This window comes from Balaenoptera acutorostrata, chromosome 1 (assembly GCF_949987535.1).
Source record: "Balaenoptera acutorostrata chromosome 1, mBalAcu1.1, whole genome shotgun sequence".
Taxonomy (NCBI): Eukaryota; Metazoa; Chordata; class Mammalia; order Artiodactyla; family Balaenopteridae; genus Balaenoptera; species Balaenoptera acutorostrata.
The window spans coordinates 164,020,867-164,035,976 of record NC_080064.1 but is presented as its reverse complement, the minus strand read 5'-3'; the positions used below and the strand labels follow the sequence as shown (position 1 = coordinate 164,035,976).

The 15,110-nt window shown below is 40.4% G+C and overlaps 1 protein-coding gene across 1 annotated transcript in view; it reads left to right on the top strand.

The window, feature by feature from the left end:
• The window catches only part of TP53BP2 (tumor protein p53 binding protein 2), a 62,658-nt gene that overhangs the window by 38,394 nt on the left and 9,154 nt on the right, over positions 1 to 15,110 (top strand). The window contains exons 5-15 of the mRNA XM_007167234.3: positions 1,217 to 1,318; positions 3,274 to 3,448; positions 4,223 to 4,404; positions 4,761 to 4,925; positions 5,308 to 5,536; positions 6,918 to 7,031; positions 7,346 to 7,494; positions 8,266 to 8,731; positions 10,068 to 10,843; positions 13,710 to 13,847; positions 14,542 to 14,675. Of these exons, the coding sequence (XP_007167296.2) occupies positions 1,217 to 1,318; positions 3,274 to 3,448; positions 4,223 to 4,404; positions 4,761 to 4,925; positions 5,308 to 5,536; positions 6,918 to 7,031; positions 7,346 to 7,494; positions 8,266 to 8,731; positions 10,068 to 10,843; positions 13,710 to 13,847; positions 14,542 to 14,675 (2,630 nt within the window). The remainder of the gene's footprint in view (positions 1 to 1,216; positions 1,319 to 3,273; positions 3,449 to 4,222; positions 4,405 to 4,760; positions 4,926 to 5,307; positions 5,537 to 6,917; positions 7,032 to 7,345; positions 7,495 to 8,265; positions 8,732 to 10,067; positions 10,844 to 13,709; positions 13,848 to 14,541; positions 14,676 to 15,110) is intronic.

The following is a 15,110-nucleotide window of genomic DNA, read 5'->3' as shown; positions in this document are numbered from 1 at the left end:
TCTAAAATCAATTACCCCGTGTACGTGTGGGTCTATTTTTGTACTCTCTATCCTGTACAATTGATCTATTTATCTATCATGATGTCAGTAACACACTGTATTGGTTACTGAAACATGGTAAGTCTTGAAGTCAGGTAGTGTATGTTTTCAACTTCATTCTTTTCAAAGTTTTGGCTATTGTATGGCCTTTGCACTTCCATATGGAATTTCAGAATTTGGTTGTCAATTTCTACAAAAAAAAACCCTGCTGGCATTTTGGTTGGGATTCTGTTGACTCTGTAGATCAGTTTGGGAAGAATTTTGCCGTCTTGACAGTATTGAGCTCTTCGGCTCATGGGCACCACCTCGCCATTTATTGAAGTCTTCTCTCTCTCAGCCGTGTTTTGAAGTTTTCAGCGTGCAGGTCTGGTACATCTTCTGTTAAATTTATTCCTAAGTGCTTCATGTTTTTTATGCTATTGTTAATGGTATTAAAAAAAATTTTTTTTTTTTTCAGTTTCTGGTTGTTGCTAATACATAGGAATATAATTGATTTTGGCATATTGATGTTTTATCCTGCATTTCTTGCTAAATAAATTATTAGTTCTGGTAGCTTTTTTGTAGATTCCGTAGGATTTTCTTCATAGACGATTGTGTTGTCTTTGTGTAAAGACAGAAAAGAAACTTTTTCCTTTTCAATCTGGATACAGTTTATTTCTACTTTTTTGTTCTGTGGCGCTGGTTAAACCTCTTAGGACCATGTCCAATGGATGTTTAGAGAGTGGACATCTTGCTTTGTCCCTGAGGACCCAATGTTTCTTGAATTTTTAAAATTCTAGTGTCATAGTTTTAAAGGGTGTTTTGATGACTGTATTCTAGGTTTGCTGCCAGTGTCCCAATATCATGTTTAACATGGTGAAACACTGCCTTCCTAATTTAACTATAGAACGAGGTAATTCCAAATTGTTCCACCTGTGTCACTGACTGTTGGAACTAGTTAATTTAAATTTACAACTTAGAAGAGTGTTGGGCTGTATGTTAGTATGTCTTATATCTTAATAAGTCAATGTGGGGTATTAATATAAAAGTTAATGGTTTCTTTAATATTATGGAAGAAAAATGGCTAAATAATTTTGTCATGATTGGCTCAGGTGACGCTTATAAATGGGCCTTTGAGGGAGGAATCTCTGTGATCATTTTGTACTAAGTTGGATTGTTTGCATTTTTATTTTGGTAGGTTAATAGTCCTAGGATGGACCTGACACTTGCTGAACTTCAGGAAATGGCATCTCGCCAGCAACAACAGATTGAGGCCCAGCAACAAATGCTGGCCACTAAGGTAATATTGTGTTTTCAAAGACCTAACAGGCCGCTCCTGTTAATGTGTGTGTAAAGCCGTTTACGTTCCATCCTCACTAGTAAACCAGTTACCTCATACATAACGTGCTGATACCATCAACCCGAAAGGTACCTGCTTTCTTCTCTTCACTACAGCATTGTGTAGAAATCTTAAATCATCCAGTTGTTCCAGATCTTCCTGACCACCATTCTGATCAGAGTTAACCGTGCTATGTTGAGTATCAGTAAAACAGGAACAGCGGAAAGAACCTCTCAGCTTCTCTTGTAGGCACTACTCTGGGCTAACCTTGTCCTGAATCATTACTACAGCAAGAGGAGCTTGCTGCTCTCGCTAACCTGTCCCCAGCTGCTGCTTGGCCCTGGTAACAGGCTGCTTGCCTTTATCTGGGGACATTCTTCACCCACCACCTGATTCTCATCTGCCCTTGGACAGAGAAGACATGGGAAGCCTCTTCATTTCTATCAAAACCAGTCTCCCTGCTGCTGCTTCTGCCAGCCATGGGCTTCTGGTCTAAACCAGATGTTGTCAGACTTTGTAAAGAGCTGAGATATTTTAGGCTTTGCAGGCTGTGCTGTCTCAGCTCTGCAGTTGTAGCAGGAAAGCAGCCGTAGACAATAGGTAAACGAATGGGTGTGGCAGTGTGCCTAGAAAACTTTACTTACAACACGGATAGCAAGCTGGATTTCGCCTGCAGGTCTGCCAGCCCCTGGTCTAAATACCCAGTCTCTGCCGCCGACCAGTCTTTGAGGGACTGTAAGTTCACTTGGGGTGAACAACTTGAGGGTTTGAGTAGCAAGTTCCCCAGCAGGGCTTTGAAGTGATGGCCAGGGATTCTTTAAGGTGGTTCTCAACATGCATGGTGGCCTTCCCTGTAATACTTCCTAGGGTTTCGATGCATCCTTTCTACTTTTGATGCCAGACACCAGCTTTTTTCAAAATCATGTATATCATTGCTTCTCAAACTTTAATATGAATATGAATCACCTAGGGATCTTGTTAAAAATGCATATTTTGATTCAGTAGGTGTGGGTTGGAGTCTGACATTTTGCATTTCTAACAAGGTCCCATGTGATGCTGACACAGCATTCCTTGAGCTGCAAGGACATGAATTCAAAGAAAAAGGTTGATTGTTAACAGAATAAATCTCTACCCTCAGGGTCTTATTTTGAAACTGTTTCTGTGTTATTTGTATGTTTTAGCCATATTAATCTGTGAAGTTTACCCTTGATTATAAATTGTATGGCTCTATTACTCAGTTAAAAATTTTAATATAATAGAAATAAAATTGTAAGTTGCATTATTGCAGTTTTCTAAAGGCACTAAGTAGTTCTTTAGCTTTTTTCTAAGTGTATTGAGTGTGTACTAACTATGTACGATACTGTAAACAGAGATTTCCATTTCACATTGCATTTAATCCTCACTGTAGCCCTAGGAGCACTAGTGATGATCTCATTTTATAGGTGAAGACACAGACTTGTGGATTTGGTGAGATTATGTAATTTGCCCAAAGTCTCATAGCTAATAAGTGGCAGAGCTTGGGTTTGAATCCAAATTGGACTTCGAAGTGTATCATTTAACAGCTTTCTTTTACTGCCTCCCCCCTCTACATGAGCTCCTTCTTAAAATTATAGCCGCAGCTCATGAAAACTAGTTCAAGGATCACTGCTTGCTTGCTGCACAAGGACCACTTGGATAAAAACACTGATTCCTGGATCTTACCCCCTAAGAGGTAGATTCTAGGCTTGGGCCCGGGGGAGTCTGTTTTTCACAAACTCCCCAGGTGGTTCTCATAGCAGCGTGTAGGACAGATGGTGAGACCAGAGCAACGCCACCGGTGTACCTCTGCCTGGGCACCTCAGGGTGTGGTTAGATTAATTGTGGGTTAGTGGTCTGCTGTTTAAAAGGACATGTCTGATGATGGCTTATATCTTCAGGAACAGCGCTTAAAGTTTTTGAAACAGCAAGATCAGCGTCAACAGCAACAAGCTGCTGAACAGGAAAAGCTTAAGAGGCTCAAAGAAATAGCTGAGAATCAGGAAGCTAAGCTGAAAAAAGTGAGAGCACTTAAAGGCCACGTGGAACAGAAGAGGCTAAGCAACGGGAAACTTGGTGAGTTGCTCCCATTTGGTTTACCTCAGTGCTAAACGCTACAGTGTTAAACTGTTTGGGTGTAAGAAAATGCATTGGTATAAGAAAACACATTGGTGTAGGAAGTTTATATAAATTTGCAGTAAGGAAGAAGAATAAGATGAGACTCTGTATGTAGATCAACTTAAAAGGATTTTTTGCGAAAAGTATAATTCACTGCAGTTTTGATGCTGCTGGTTCCCCCTGAATTGAATTCAGCTGTTGAATGTTTTAGACGAGGTTTCCAAGTTCCCTTTGGAAAACGTAGTAGTAGTAGTAGTAGTAGTAGTTTCCACCCCCCCATTTATTTATTTGGTTGCACCAGGTCTTAGTTGCAGCAGGCGGGCTCCTTAGTTGCGACTCCAGGGCTCCTTAGTTGTGGCATGCGAACTCTTAGTTGTGGCATGCATGTGGGATCTAGTTCCCTGACCAAGGATTGAACCCAGGTCCCCTGCATTGAAGTCCTCTCTTTCTTCTCTCTGTTTTTTGACTGAAAATTTGATGAAGGTAAGGATTTTTATGCATATAATGGCTCCATCTAATACAATACCATTTTAATTAAAATTGTAGTGATTTGATTTAGAGATGTCTGTTTGATTTAGAGGTGCTTATAAAGGAATAGGTTGATTCTAGGACATTTCTGAAAATTTTCTCTACTTTTTATGAGGAAGTTTATGGTACATCCTGGTTGCCCGGGAAGCAGTCCGTTCTCATTTTTCTTTTCAACTACTGTTGCTTTTCTCGTTCTTACTTTAGTGGAGGAAATTGAACAGATGAATAGTTTGTTCCAGCAAAAGCAGAGGGAGCTCGTTCTGGCTGTGTCAAAAGTAGAGGAACTTACAAGACAGCTAGAGATGCTCAAGAACGGCAGGATTGATGGTCACCATGACAACCAGTCCGCGGTGGCTGAGCTTGATCGGCTCTACAAGGAGCTGCAGGTAAACGGTGGCCGCCTGTGACATTCAGTGGCACGTTCTCTCTAGGACGACAGCGTTGTCCACATAAGGGGCAGGAAGTCCTGGATTTCAGCCTCTTTTCCTTAAAGCGGGAGGGGGAGGAAGACCTAAACCCCACAGAATCCAGAATAAACTTTATAGTACCTCAAACAGGAAATCTGAGGTGTTCCTTATGACCACAGCTGGTGGTCCAACACTTAATTTTAAAACATGAGTTGGGAAGTGTGGAGGGACCTTACATTTTTAGAAATTGTATAATAGCGAACCATGTGATTATCGGTTTGAGAAATTTTTCTTCCTACTCCTTGGCTACCTTTTTTTCCCTTAATTTTATTCAGTTAAGAAACAAACTGAACCAGGAGCAGAATGCCAAGCTGCAACAACAGAGGGAGTGCTTGAATAAGCGCAATTCAGAAGTGGCGGTCATGGACAAGCGTGTTAATGAGCTCAGGGACCGGCTGTGGAAGAAGAAGGCGGCCCTGCAGCAGAAAGAGAACCTTCCAGTAAGTGCGCTGTTGGCAGGGGTCGGGAGGAGGGGACGATGACCATCCCAGTGAGGTCAGTACTTGGAGCAGCATCTTCAGAATCATTGCTCGGTGCGTCCTCCGGAAAGGGACGGGACCTGTGACTTCTTGAAAGAGAATCCACTGTTCTTATACTTTTAATATTATCACCTACGTAGCTCTGCTCTTTTTTCTAATTCTTGTAATAAAGTGTGGGTGAGAGTTCACCATGGGGTGTTTTTGTCTGGGGACATCTCTTGTAGATTTGATGGCTAGATCCTGAAAATGCCGGTTTTTAACACAATTATGAACACGTCACGGGCTTTTCTGAGTCAGATCCAGCCTGACTTGCAATACTAAAGGCTCTGTGCTTTCTCCTAAGGTTTCGTCTGATGGACACCTGCCCCAGCCGGGGGCGTCGGGGCCGAGTCGAGTGGCTGCGGTCGGTCCCTATATCCAGTCGTCGACTATGCCCCGGATCGCCTCGAGGCCTGAGCTTCTGGTGAAGCCAGCCCTGCCCGATGGGCCTGGGGCCACGCAGGCTTCCGAGGGGTCCATGAAAGTCCAGACACTGCCCAACATGAGATCTGGGGCCGCTTCACAACTGAAAGGTAAAACCAGGCATTTCCAAGTCCTTCCAGGGCTTAGCTGCTCCCGTGCTCACTATGATTTTCCCCCAAGTTTGAGTTATTTATTTATTTGTTTGTTTTTGTATACCTTTCTTTTATTTGTGCTTCACAGCAAGTCGTTTTTTTTTTTATCTAGATTTTTTTTTTCTGCAAGTTTGAGTTTAAAAGGATGTCTTCCTATCCCTTGTTCATGTGGCAATTCTAAGAATCTCCTTGTGTTCTTTGGGGTTGAGAAATGATAATTTTCTTAACCCTAAGTAATAATAGGGTTCTGTTCAGGAAATGAAATAAAACATCAGGTTTTTGAAAACCTGGAAATTGTTTTGAATTCCTTCTCGTTAATAAGGAAATTTCGATCTGATGTTAATAACTTGAGAACTTTCCTTGTGGTATAAAAACTCCAGATATGTTAGTGGTGTCGTCTCCACAGACTGCGAGACAGTGGGTCCATTCTGTTGATGATTGGTGTTTGCTATTCATATATGTTTTTGTGTGAGAATTTGCCTGATGATAATTTTTAGAATAAAGGTAAACATATTGGGAGATAAAAGTGAAAGTAACAGAGGCTCCTTGTGTTAGTGGTCTTTGCATTCTGTGTGTAGTCCTCAGATACTTGGCTGGGGGCGGGGGGCAGGTGCAAGCCAGACTTTTATAATAGGAGGAAAAAATGAAGGCAGAGTTGTAGGAAAAGCAGGGCAAAAAACATCCTTTAATGAGCTTAATAAACTGACCCCTGGAGAAAAAAAATAGAATCATCTCTTTTCCCTAACCACTATCATGTGTAAATAATAGCTAACTTTAAAATTATTTATTATTTTGCAGTAATTACCACTGTGAAGCCGTAGTGCTGCATAGTCTGGGTTTTATTGTAGAAAGAGTTAGTTTTGTTTTTTTAAGGAAAACTGAAAGCTATGGCTTTGAAACTTAAATACCAGTGTAGAAAAAACCTGAATACTCTGATTTACCCAAGACCGTGGTCAGAGTCATGGGCTGAAAGTCCGTGTTTTTGCTTTTGTTGTGTGTGCATCACTTGTGGTAGTTATGTAAGACACACCGGAGAGCCCTTGGTCTGCTAGATTGGATTTCTGGGTGGGATGGTGACGTTTTCTTACCTGGGGAGGAGTAATGCGTCCTTGCTGCTTCAAACGGACTTTCTGTTGATCGTGATTAATTTGTTTGAGTTAGCAGGAACACTCTTAAATTACAAGTATAAAGTCTGATGTTTTCTAAGTAAGTTTACTGAGGTTTTTGTGAGTCTGAGATTTAAACCCATTTTCAGAGATTTAACTTCTTAGCAGTAAAGTGAACCATTAAACATCTCCTTAGAATGCCGGGTTATTGCAGTTGCTTTTCTGTGTTCTAGGCTCTAAAATCCATCTGCTTGGCCCTGATTGGACTCCTCCGAATGCAGATCTTTTCTCGAGCCAACAAGCGTCTGCTTCTGTGTCCAAAAGCTCTGGGAACGCTCCAGACCAAGGTGAGGTTTACTTGTGCTGTTCCTGAATATTCTGTTTTGGCCATCTAAAGGTTCCGTGTATTCTTTTTTAGTTAGCTTATTTTCTAGTGTGTTAAGACCAGGGACTGTGTTTATTTCCAGAACAGCTTCATTTAGCCAGGGAATTAACGTACTAGCATTGTAGTGTTGGGTTATCCTTTAATCAACTTAGTTTAAAAATAGAAGAGCATTTAGTGGGTATAGGTTTGAGGAGAGAGAAACATGTGTGAATAAGAAATTTTATTACAAACAGTTTGATTATCAGTGTGATTCTTTTTTTTCCCCGTCTTCTTCAGCTGATGATGGGGAGGTTCCGCTGAGGGAGAAGGAGAAGAAAGTGCGTCCCTTTTCAATGTTTGACACCGTGGACCAGTCTGCTGCCCCACCCGCCTTTGGTACCCTGAGGAAGAACCAGAGCAGTGAAGATATCTTGCGGGATGCTCAGGTACTTGAGAATATCCCAGTTTTAAGGTTTAATGGTAATTCTGTATACATTTTTTTTTTTTTTTTAGAAGAGAGAAAGTATTATGTAAGGGAGAGAAAAAAACAAAATCTATCTGGGAGATTAGAAAATACAACAGCATTCTGTTATTTTAAATTCTGTTGCTTGAGTATATTTGTGGTCTCACATCGTACTGGAACATGACTAACATGCTTGCTTCTGGATCATATTTTGTATGATTCTCTAAAAAAATACTGGTGCATTGAAGAACATTGTATTTGTGCTGCTCAGTTACCTTGTTTCTTCAAAATTTGGAGCTTAGGTTATGTCAAGCAATCTGATGATGAATCTTGCATAACTGTTAGGATCCCAGCCTTTGACAGCCAGTCTATGGCTGCATGCTCCAAGTTAGGAGTTTTTTTTAACCACGTGGCCCAGATCGCGTGAAGTTCCGATGAACGAGAATGGTTTTCAGTTATCGGTGCCATCCGTGAATGTGTAAAATGGCAGTTGAAAGTTTTCAAGTGGCCACTTACAGTTGCCCAAATAGGAAGGGGCAATGCGGAGGAAGTCGTACGGGGCAGGAATTGTATTGCATTACTGAAGTCCCTTTTACGTGTGATTAAGTTCAGAGATTTAAAAGCTTTCAATGATTTTTAAACGTAGAGCTAGTCTTTTCAGTCTGTACTTAACATTTGTGAAGTTTAGGTTGTCTGGAACATCCTGTATATCCAGTTACACAGTATTTTGATTGGCTGTTGTGTGTGTTTACAGGCTGCAAATAAGAACGTGGCTAAGGTACCACCTCCTGTTCCATCAAAACCAAAACAGATTAATCTGCCTTATTTTGGACAAACTAATCAGTCGCCATCAGACATTAAGCCAGATGGAAACCCTCAGCAGTCGTCAGCGGCTGTTGCATCCATGGGAAACAAACCCAAACCAGCAGGGCAGCAGCAGAGGGTCCTGCTGGCCGCCAGCGTCCCTTCAGGTGGCCAAGCAGACCAGACCCTTCCTCCAGGTTCTAAGCAAGAGAGTCCCCCTGCTGCTGCTGTCCGGCCCTTCACGCCTCAGCCTTCCAAGGACACCCTCCTTCCGCCCTTCAGGAAACCCCAGACCGTGGCTGCCAGCTCCATATACTCCATGTATACCCAGCACCAGGTTCCCGGCAAAAACTTCCAGCAGGCCGTGCAGAGCGCGTTGACCAAGTCCCATTCCCGAGGGCCCCACTTTCCGAGCGGTAAGATTCTTGGTCTCATCTTCACCTGCGTGGATGTGTTTCCATCCTACACCAGAGCTGCCATCGATCAGTAAACAGCACAGTGACTTGTACCTCTTTTGACTAATGCTTTTGTCCTAAGAGATCTGTTTCATTATGGCTTCTGTTCTTCATGGGGAGTTTAAAAGAGTTTGTGCTCAATGTCAGCTACTGTAGTAGCTGAAGATGGTAGGTGAATAAAATGAAATAAATATGAAAATTGATGAATAAAACCTATAGCGATGACATAGCCTTCTGTGTTGAATTTCCTGTGTGTGTTTGTTTCCTGCTCACGGACGAGCTCCTCGGTGAGTGGGGAAAAGTGCCTACAGGGGATCGCTGCGCAGAGGGAGGTGTCTTCACTCTAGGTCTGACCAGATGTTCTTGGTGCATAGAGGATTAGACAACTGCCTCTGTATATGTTTTTTTTTTTTAATGTTTTCTACTATATTTTAAGTTGTTCTAATGAGGACACAGTTACTAGTTAAATATAAAACACAAAAAGATTACTTTGTGTTCAACATACATAATTTGGTAACTTGTTGGGTTCTTTCTAAGAGTCATTAGTTTATGGGACTGGAATAAAATTCACTATGTTTTAATGGAATGAAAATGGCTTTCTAGTTATGAAATAAGCACATAATTGTGGCCCAAAATGTCATGAAAGTAATTACACAGCAGAGCATTAGTATATATGCTACATCTTACTCTTTTTCATGAGTCTGGTGAAAACTGCTAATATAATAATTCGGGAATTAGATAATGATGATGTAATCAGAATGTTTAAGGAGAACAGTTTTGGTAAATAGAAGTGGTTATTAATAATTTTATAAGCCAAATGATTTCTCACATTGATTTCCTTTTGAAAATTGTGAAAGATGGGACGGTGCATGTTTAGTTTTAATCTGGACACGTGAAAGGATCACCAGTTTTCACTGATTCGAAATTCTTTTCACATTTTGACATTTTATTTATTTATTTTTATTTTTTATTTTTTTTTTACATTTTGACATTTTAAATTTGGATACTACGGTCTGATTTCTTACAATTATAATTGACAGCATTTTCTTTCATATTGGTACATAAAATAACGGTACCTCTTTACAATCAATGAGGGTTTTGATTCTGTAATAAGTTTATTACGCAACGATGGAAACCTTGCTTTGTCGTTTGTTATTTTTAAAAATTAGTTGTATTGAAGGGTATTAGGTAATAACTATGAAATTAAAAGAGGCTTTAATTATTGTTAGCTATGTCTGTTATTTGCTAGTTTTGTTTAATTAATACTAATCAGGGCTTTTTTTCCATTTCCAATTAGTTTATGGCAAGCCGGTGATTGCTACTGCCCAGAACCCACAGCAGCTCCCAGAGAACATTTATTCCAATACCCAGGGCAAACCTGGCAGCCCGGAACCTGAAACAGAGCCCACTTCTTCAGTTCAGGAGACCCATGAAAATGAAAGAATTCCTAGGCCACTCAGCCCAACCAAATTACTGCCTTTCTTATCTAATCCTTACCGAAACCAGAGCGATGCTGACCTAGAAGCCCTGCGAAAGAAACTGTCGAACGCACCACGGCCACTAAAGAAACGCAGCTCTATTACAGAGCCAGAGGGTCCTAATGGGCCGAATATTCAGAAACTTCTGTATCAGAGGACCACCATCGCTGCCATGGAGACCATCTCCGTCCCGGCGCACGCATCCAAGTCCACTTCTGGGACTGCCAGCCCGGAAAGCCCAGTGGAGATCCCGAATCCATATTTGCACGTGGAGCCAGAGAAGGAGGTGCTCCCTCTGGCCCCTGAGCCGGTGTCTCCAGAGGAAGCCGGGAGCGCCAGTACAGAGAGCAGTGACCTGCCCGCTCCTTCTCCGGGCCTTGAGTATGAACCTGAAGGAGTCCCAGACAGCAGTCCAAGTTTCCAGAACAACCTGGAAGAGCCAAACCCAGAGGCTCCCCCTCTGCTTGAAGTGTACCTCGAGGAGTACCCCCCCTACCCACCCCCGCCGTACCCGTCTGGGGAACCAGAAGGCCCAGGAGAAGACCCTGTGAGCCTGTGTCCGCCTGAGATCACTGGGCAGGTTTCTCTGCCTCCTGTAAGTACTGTGGTGTCTTGTGGTCACTGCAGAAACCTTTTGTCTTGTCATAGCTTTCTAGGTGGCTAGTTGTCACTACTCAGTGAGACACCAGTGAGTACTTACAGCCGGCCATTCACAAAAGATGGTCTGTGTTTAAACTGCCTATTGCAGCAAATGTGTTCTACAGCTTGCCCTTTATCTTACAGTTCCCTTGGTACAGAGTGGATCTTATAAATGTTATCAAAACGCAATATATTCAGCATCACAAACATTTTAATTTTGGGGGAAGAACCCCTTTCTTTATGAAGGAAACAAAGTTTTGCTCTTATACCTATAAACACCATGTTTGCTGTTTCTTCTCTAGCTGGTGTCACATATTATGGAAGGTAACACTGGGAATGAAAAGACCTGGATTTGGAACTTTCGATCACTAGTTTAGCTCTGTGAAATAAGGCAGATGGTTTAACTTCTCTCATTGGTGATATCACTCTTCAAACTTTTCTTTTTCTAGTAGTGAAATTTATTTTCAATGTCATATTTAGGTGGAACCTCAAACTTCCAATGCTGATAAAATTGGAAGGGTTCTGGATGAAATGGGGGCTGGGGGAGGTAACTGAGCAGAGAGTGGGGTGGACCCTCTTTAGCTTCTTCCTCTCCTTCAGCCTGGTTTGAAGTCTCTGGGTATCATGGAGATCCCTCAGGTTTCCTTGTGCTCTGACATTAAGTTATTCTATTTCAGTACTTGTGATTGGTCTGTTCATATTTTCTGTTTCTTCCTGGTTCAGTCTTGGAAGATTGTACCTTTCTAAGAATTGGTCCATTTCTTCTAGTGTGGACAGTCATTTTATTGGCATGTAGTTGCCTGTAGTAGTCTCTTATGGTCCTTTGTATATCTGCGGTGTCGGTTGTAACTTCTCCTTTTTCATTTCTAATTTTGTTGATTTGGGCCCTCTCCCTTTTTTTCTTGACGAGTCTGGCTAAAGATTTATCAGTTTTGTTTATCTTTTCAAAGAGCCAGCTTTTAGTTTCATTGATCTTTTCTGTTGTTTTCTTTGTCTCTACTTCATTTATTTCTGCTCTGATCTTTATGATTTCTTTTCTTCTGCTAACTTTGGGTTTTGTTTATTTTTCCTTCTCTAGTTGCTTTAGATATAAGGTTAGGTTGTTTGAGGTTTTTCTTGTTTCCTGAGGTAAGTTTGTATCACTGTAAACTTCCCTCTTAGAGCTGCTTTTGCCACGTCCCATAGCTTTTGGATGACGCTAAGTTATTCTAAAGCTTTGTATGTTTTGACTTGGGCGTGTCTTCTGCACTCCTTCCAAATATTAAGCTTTTCTTTGGAAGTTTATTATGTCACTTTGAAATAGGTGAGAGAAGATCAGAATCCCAAAATGTCTTTAAAGTTGGTTTTTTCAGAGTTTAGATTGAAGTCATTTTGTTTCAGTAGGATGCCAAGATACGAATTTTTAAAACCTGGGCAAAAGCACAATAGCATATCGTAAGGATTTTTTTTTTAAGTGCGTTATATGTTTGATCCCTTATTACATCTCTTAGATGTGGTAGAAGTCAGAGATAATGATTATCCAAAGTTGCCTCAACTACTAGTTTACAGTCGACATTTGTTTAAAAGTTCTATATGGTAAACATTGAGTTCTAGTGAAAAAAGTTTTAAAATAGAGGTTAACACTTTTTTAACAATTCTGTGCTTCTGTGTCATGAGGCGTGATTCTCTTTGAGTTAAACATGCGAGATTCTGTTATTCTCTTCCTAGGAAAGTGATCTATAAACTTTTTCCTTCTTGGTTGAAGTAAAATAGAAGCCACTATCTCGTACTGTTGTTTGAAAGTGGGTATGATTGTACTGTTTATGAGTTGTATTATCTCAGCCATGTAATATTTTCTCTTGTTTTCTTTTTTTCAAGAGATAGAAACATTTTAGCCATTGTACATTTGTGAAGTATATTCATTGCTACTTAACGTTTTTCAAAACTCAATAGTTTTCCACATCTGAAATAAAATAAAGAGAAGTATGTGTAGGATATCATACCCTAGGAAATGTTTCCACTCTGTTGGTTGTGTTTAAGAAACCTGTCTTATAGGATGTTAGATCTAGTTTTAACATTTGCCTTATGTTTTTAAGCCTGATGTATTAAAATGTAGAAAAGATGGTTAATTTACCCATGTGTCTTGGAGTACAGTTAAATTTTAAAATATAAAATAGTGATAACATTTTAAGACTTGTAGGATTCCTCCCTGCTATGTCTAAGACAGACTAATAATCTTTATTTTTTTCCTTCATAATATGCTCCACTCCCCTTCCCCCGAGGAGGCATTATGTTGGATATGGTTAAAAGGAGGGGCTTTGAAGAAGCCAGATTCCTTGGATTTGAATTCCAGCTCTGATGTTTACTGGCTGTGTGCCTCAACTTCCTTATCTGTAAAATGGGATAATAGGGTCTTCAAGAGGAATAAATGAATGATCATTCAATAAATATCAGCTTTCACAATTCTCAGTTTGTGCTCTTGCCCAGTTTAATAATGTGGGGTTAGCGCTACTGTATTAGGTAATTTAAAGACCAATCTTGGCTAATTTTGATCCTTGACGGAGAACCAGCCTACTTCCTACTGCAGATTATACTCTTAGCGCGTGTTACCCAAATGTAGTTTTCACTAGGCTTTAAAGAGTTAGCTTCTTCCCACTTAGTTACATGGGTTTATTCATTAAGCGCTAAATATATATATATATATATATATATATATATATATATATATGTATTTTCAAAGTTCCTTTTACTATCTCAGCCGAGATATTATTCCTCCCTTTTTGTTGTTTTTTGGTCTCTTGCTTAGACCGGGATCCTTAACCTTCTGTGCATTTCTTTTGCAGGGCAAAAGGACAAACTTGCGTAAAACTGGTTCAGAGCGGATTGCTCATGGAATGAGGGTGAAATTCAACCCCCTTGCTTTACTTCTAGATTCCTCTTTGGAGGGAGAATTTGACCTTGTACAGAGAATTATATATGAGGTACGGTTGAATTAGTACATTTTTTATATACCACCTTGTATTTTGTTTTAAAGCTCTAATCAGAAGGCGACTGTAGGGAAACTGTACTTTTGCATTGTTTTCTCTTTTGGGAGGTGGGATTGTTGAGAGGAACTCTTAATCATGCTCCAAAACCTCTGTTTTAAAGGTGTGGCTGTAACACTTTCAATAAATAGTGCGGAAGTTCAGTTATTCACTGGGGGTACTTTTCTTAGGGACATCATGACCCTCCTTTAAAAGTTGCTCAAGTATGGATTTGTACTCTGCAGTGTTAAATTACAGATGTGGTCCCTACTTTTCAGAAACCTGCTATTTAAAATATTTTTAGTTGACCTTTCTTCCCTTCCATGGCAAATGTGACTTCTCCTTAGATGCTAATCTGTGGTGGGAAGTTGGAGGATAAATAAACAAAAATGACTGTAAGGATATATAGTTTCTGGGACTTCTTCAGTTTTTAAAAACCTTTTTATAGGGAGTGCCTACTTAATGTCGTATTTCTAGAACTGTTCTTGGTATAGTTTTCTTGGCTCCTGAAGGTTTTAATTATGTTAAAAAAAAAAAAAAAGACTACAAGAGTCTCTTTCGATTCTCTTGATCCTAGAGCCAGTTAATAGTTGACAGTTAAGGTGACAAAAAATTTGAGTGATGATCACCCTTGTTCTTATTGATGTTACAGGTCGATGACCCAAGCCTGCCTAATGATGAAGGTATCACAGCTCTTCACAACGCCGTGTGTGCAGGACACACAGAAATTGTTAAATTCCTGGTACAGTTTGGTGTAAATGTCAATGCTGCTGACAGTGATGGATGGTAAGATTTTCTTTTAAACTCCACTCGGACTTCAAGTGTATCTGCTGCGTAGGCAATGAATGAGTAGTGTTGTAGACGCTGTTAGAAGGGAAGAAGTATGTCAGTGTGTGTCCTCATGCTGCTTGTAATCTAGAAGGAGAGACGGGGGAGACATTTTTAAGGTATTAATATGTCTTCATGTAATAGTCATCTCACTCCCGTTCTGGAAGCAGATGGAGTTTTATTTTATTTTTTTATATAAAAAATTTTTTTTCGCCGCACTGCATGGCTTATGGGATCATAGTTCCCTGACCAGGGATTGAACTCGGGCCCTTGGCAGTGAGAGTTTAGAGTCCTAACCACTGGACCACCAGGGAATTCCCCAGATGGAGTTTCAGAAGTTTAGTAGTTAAATAATAAAAATAAGAAATGTCCCAAAGTGGTACACAGTTCATT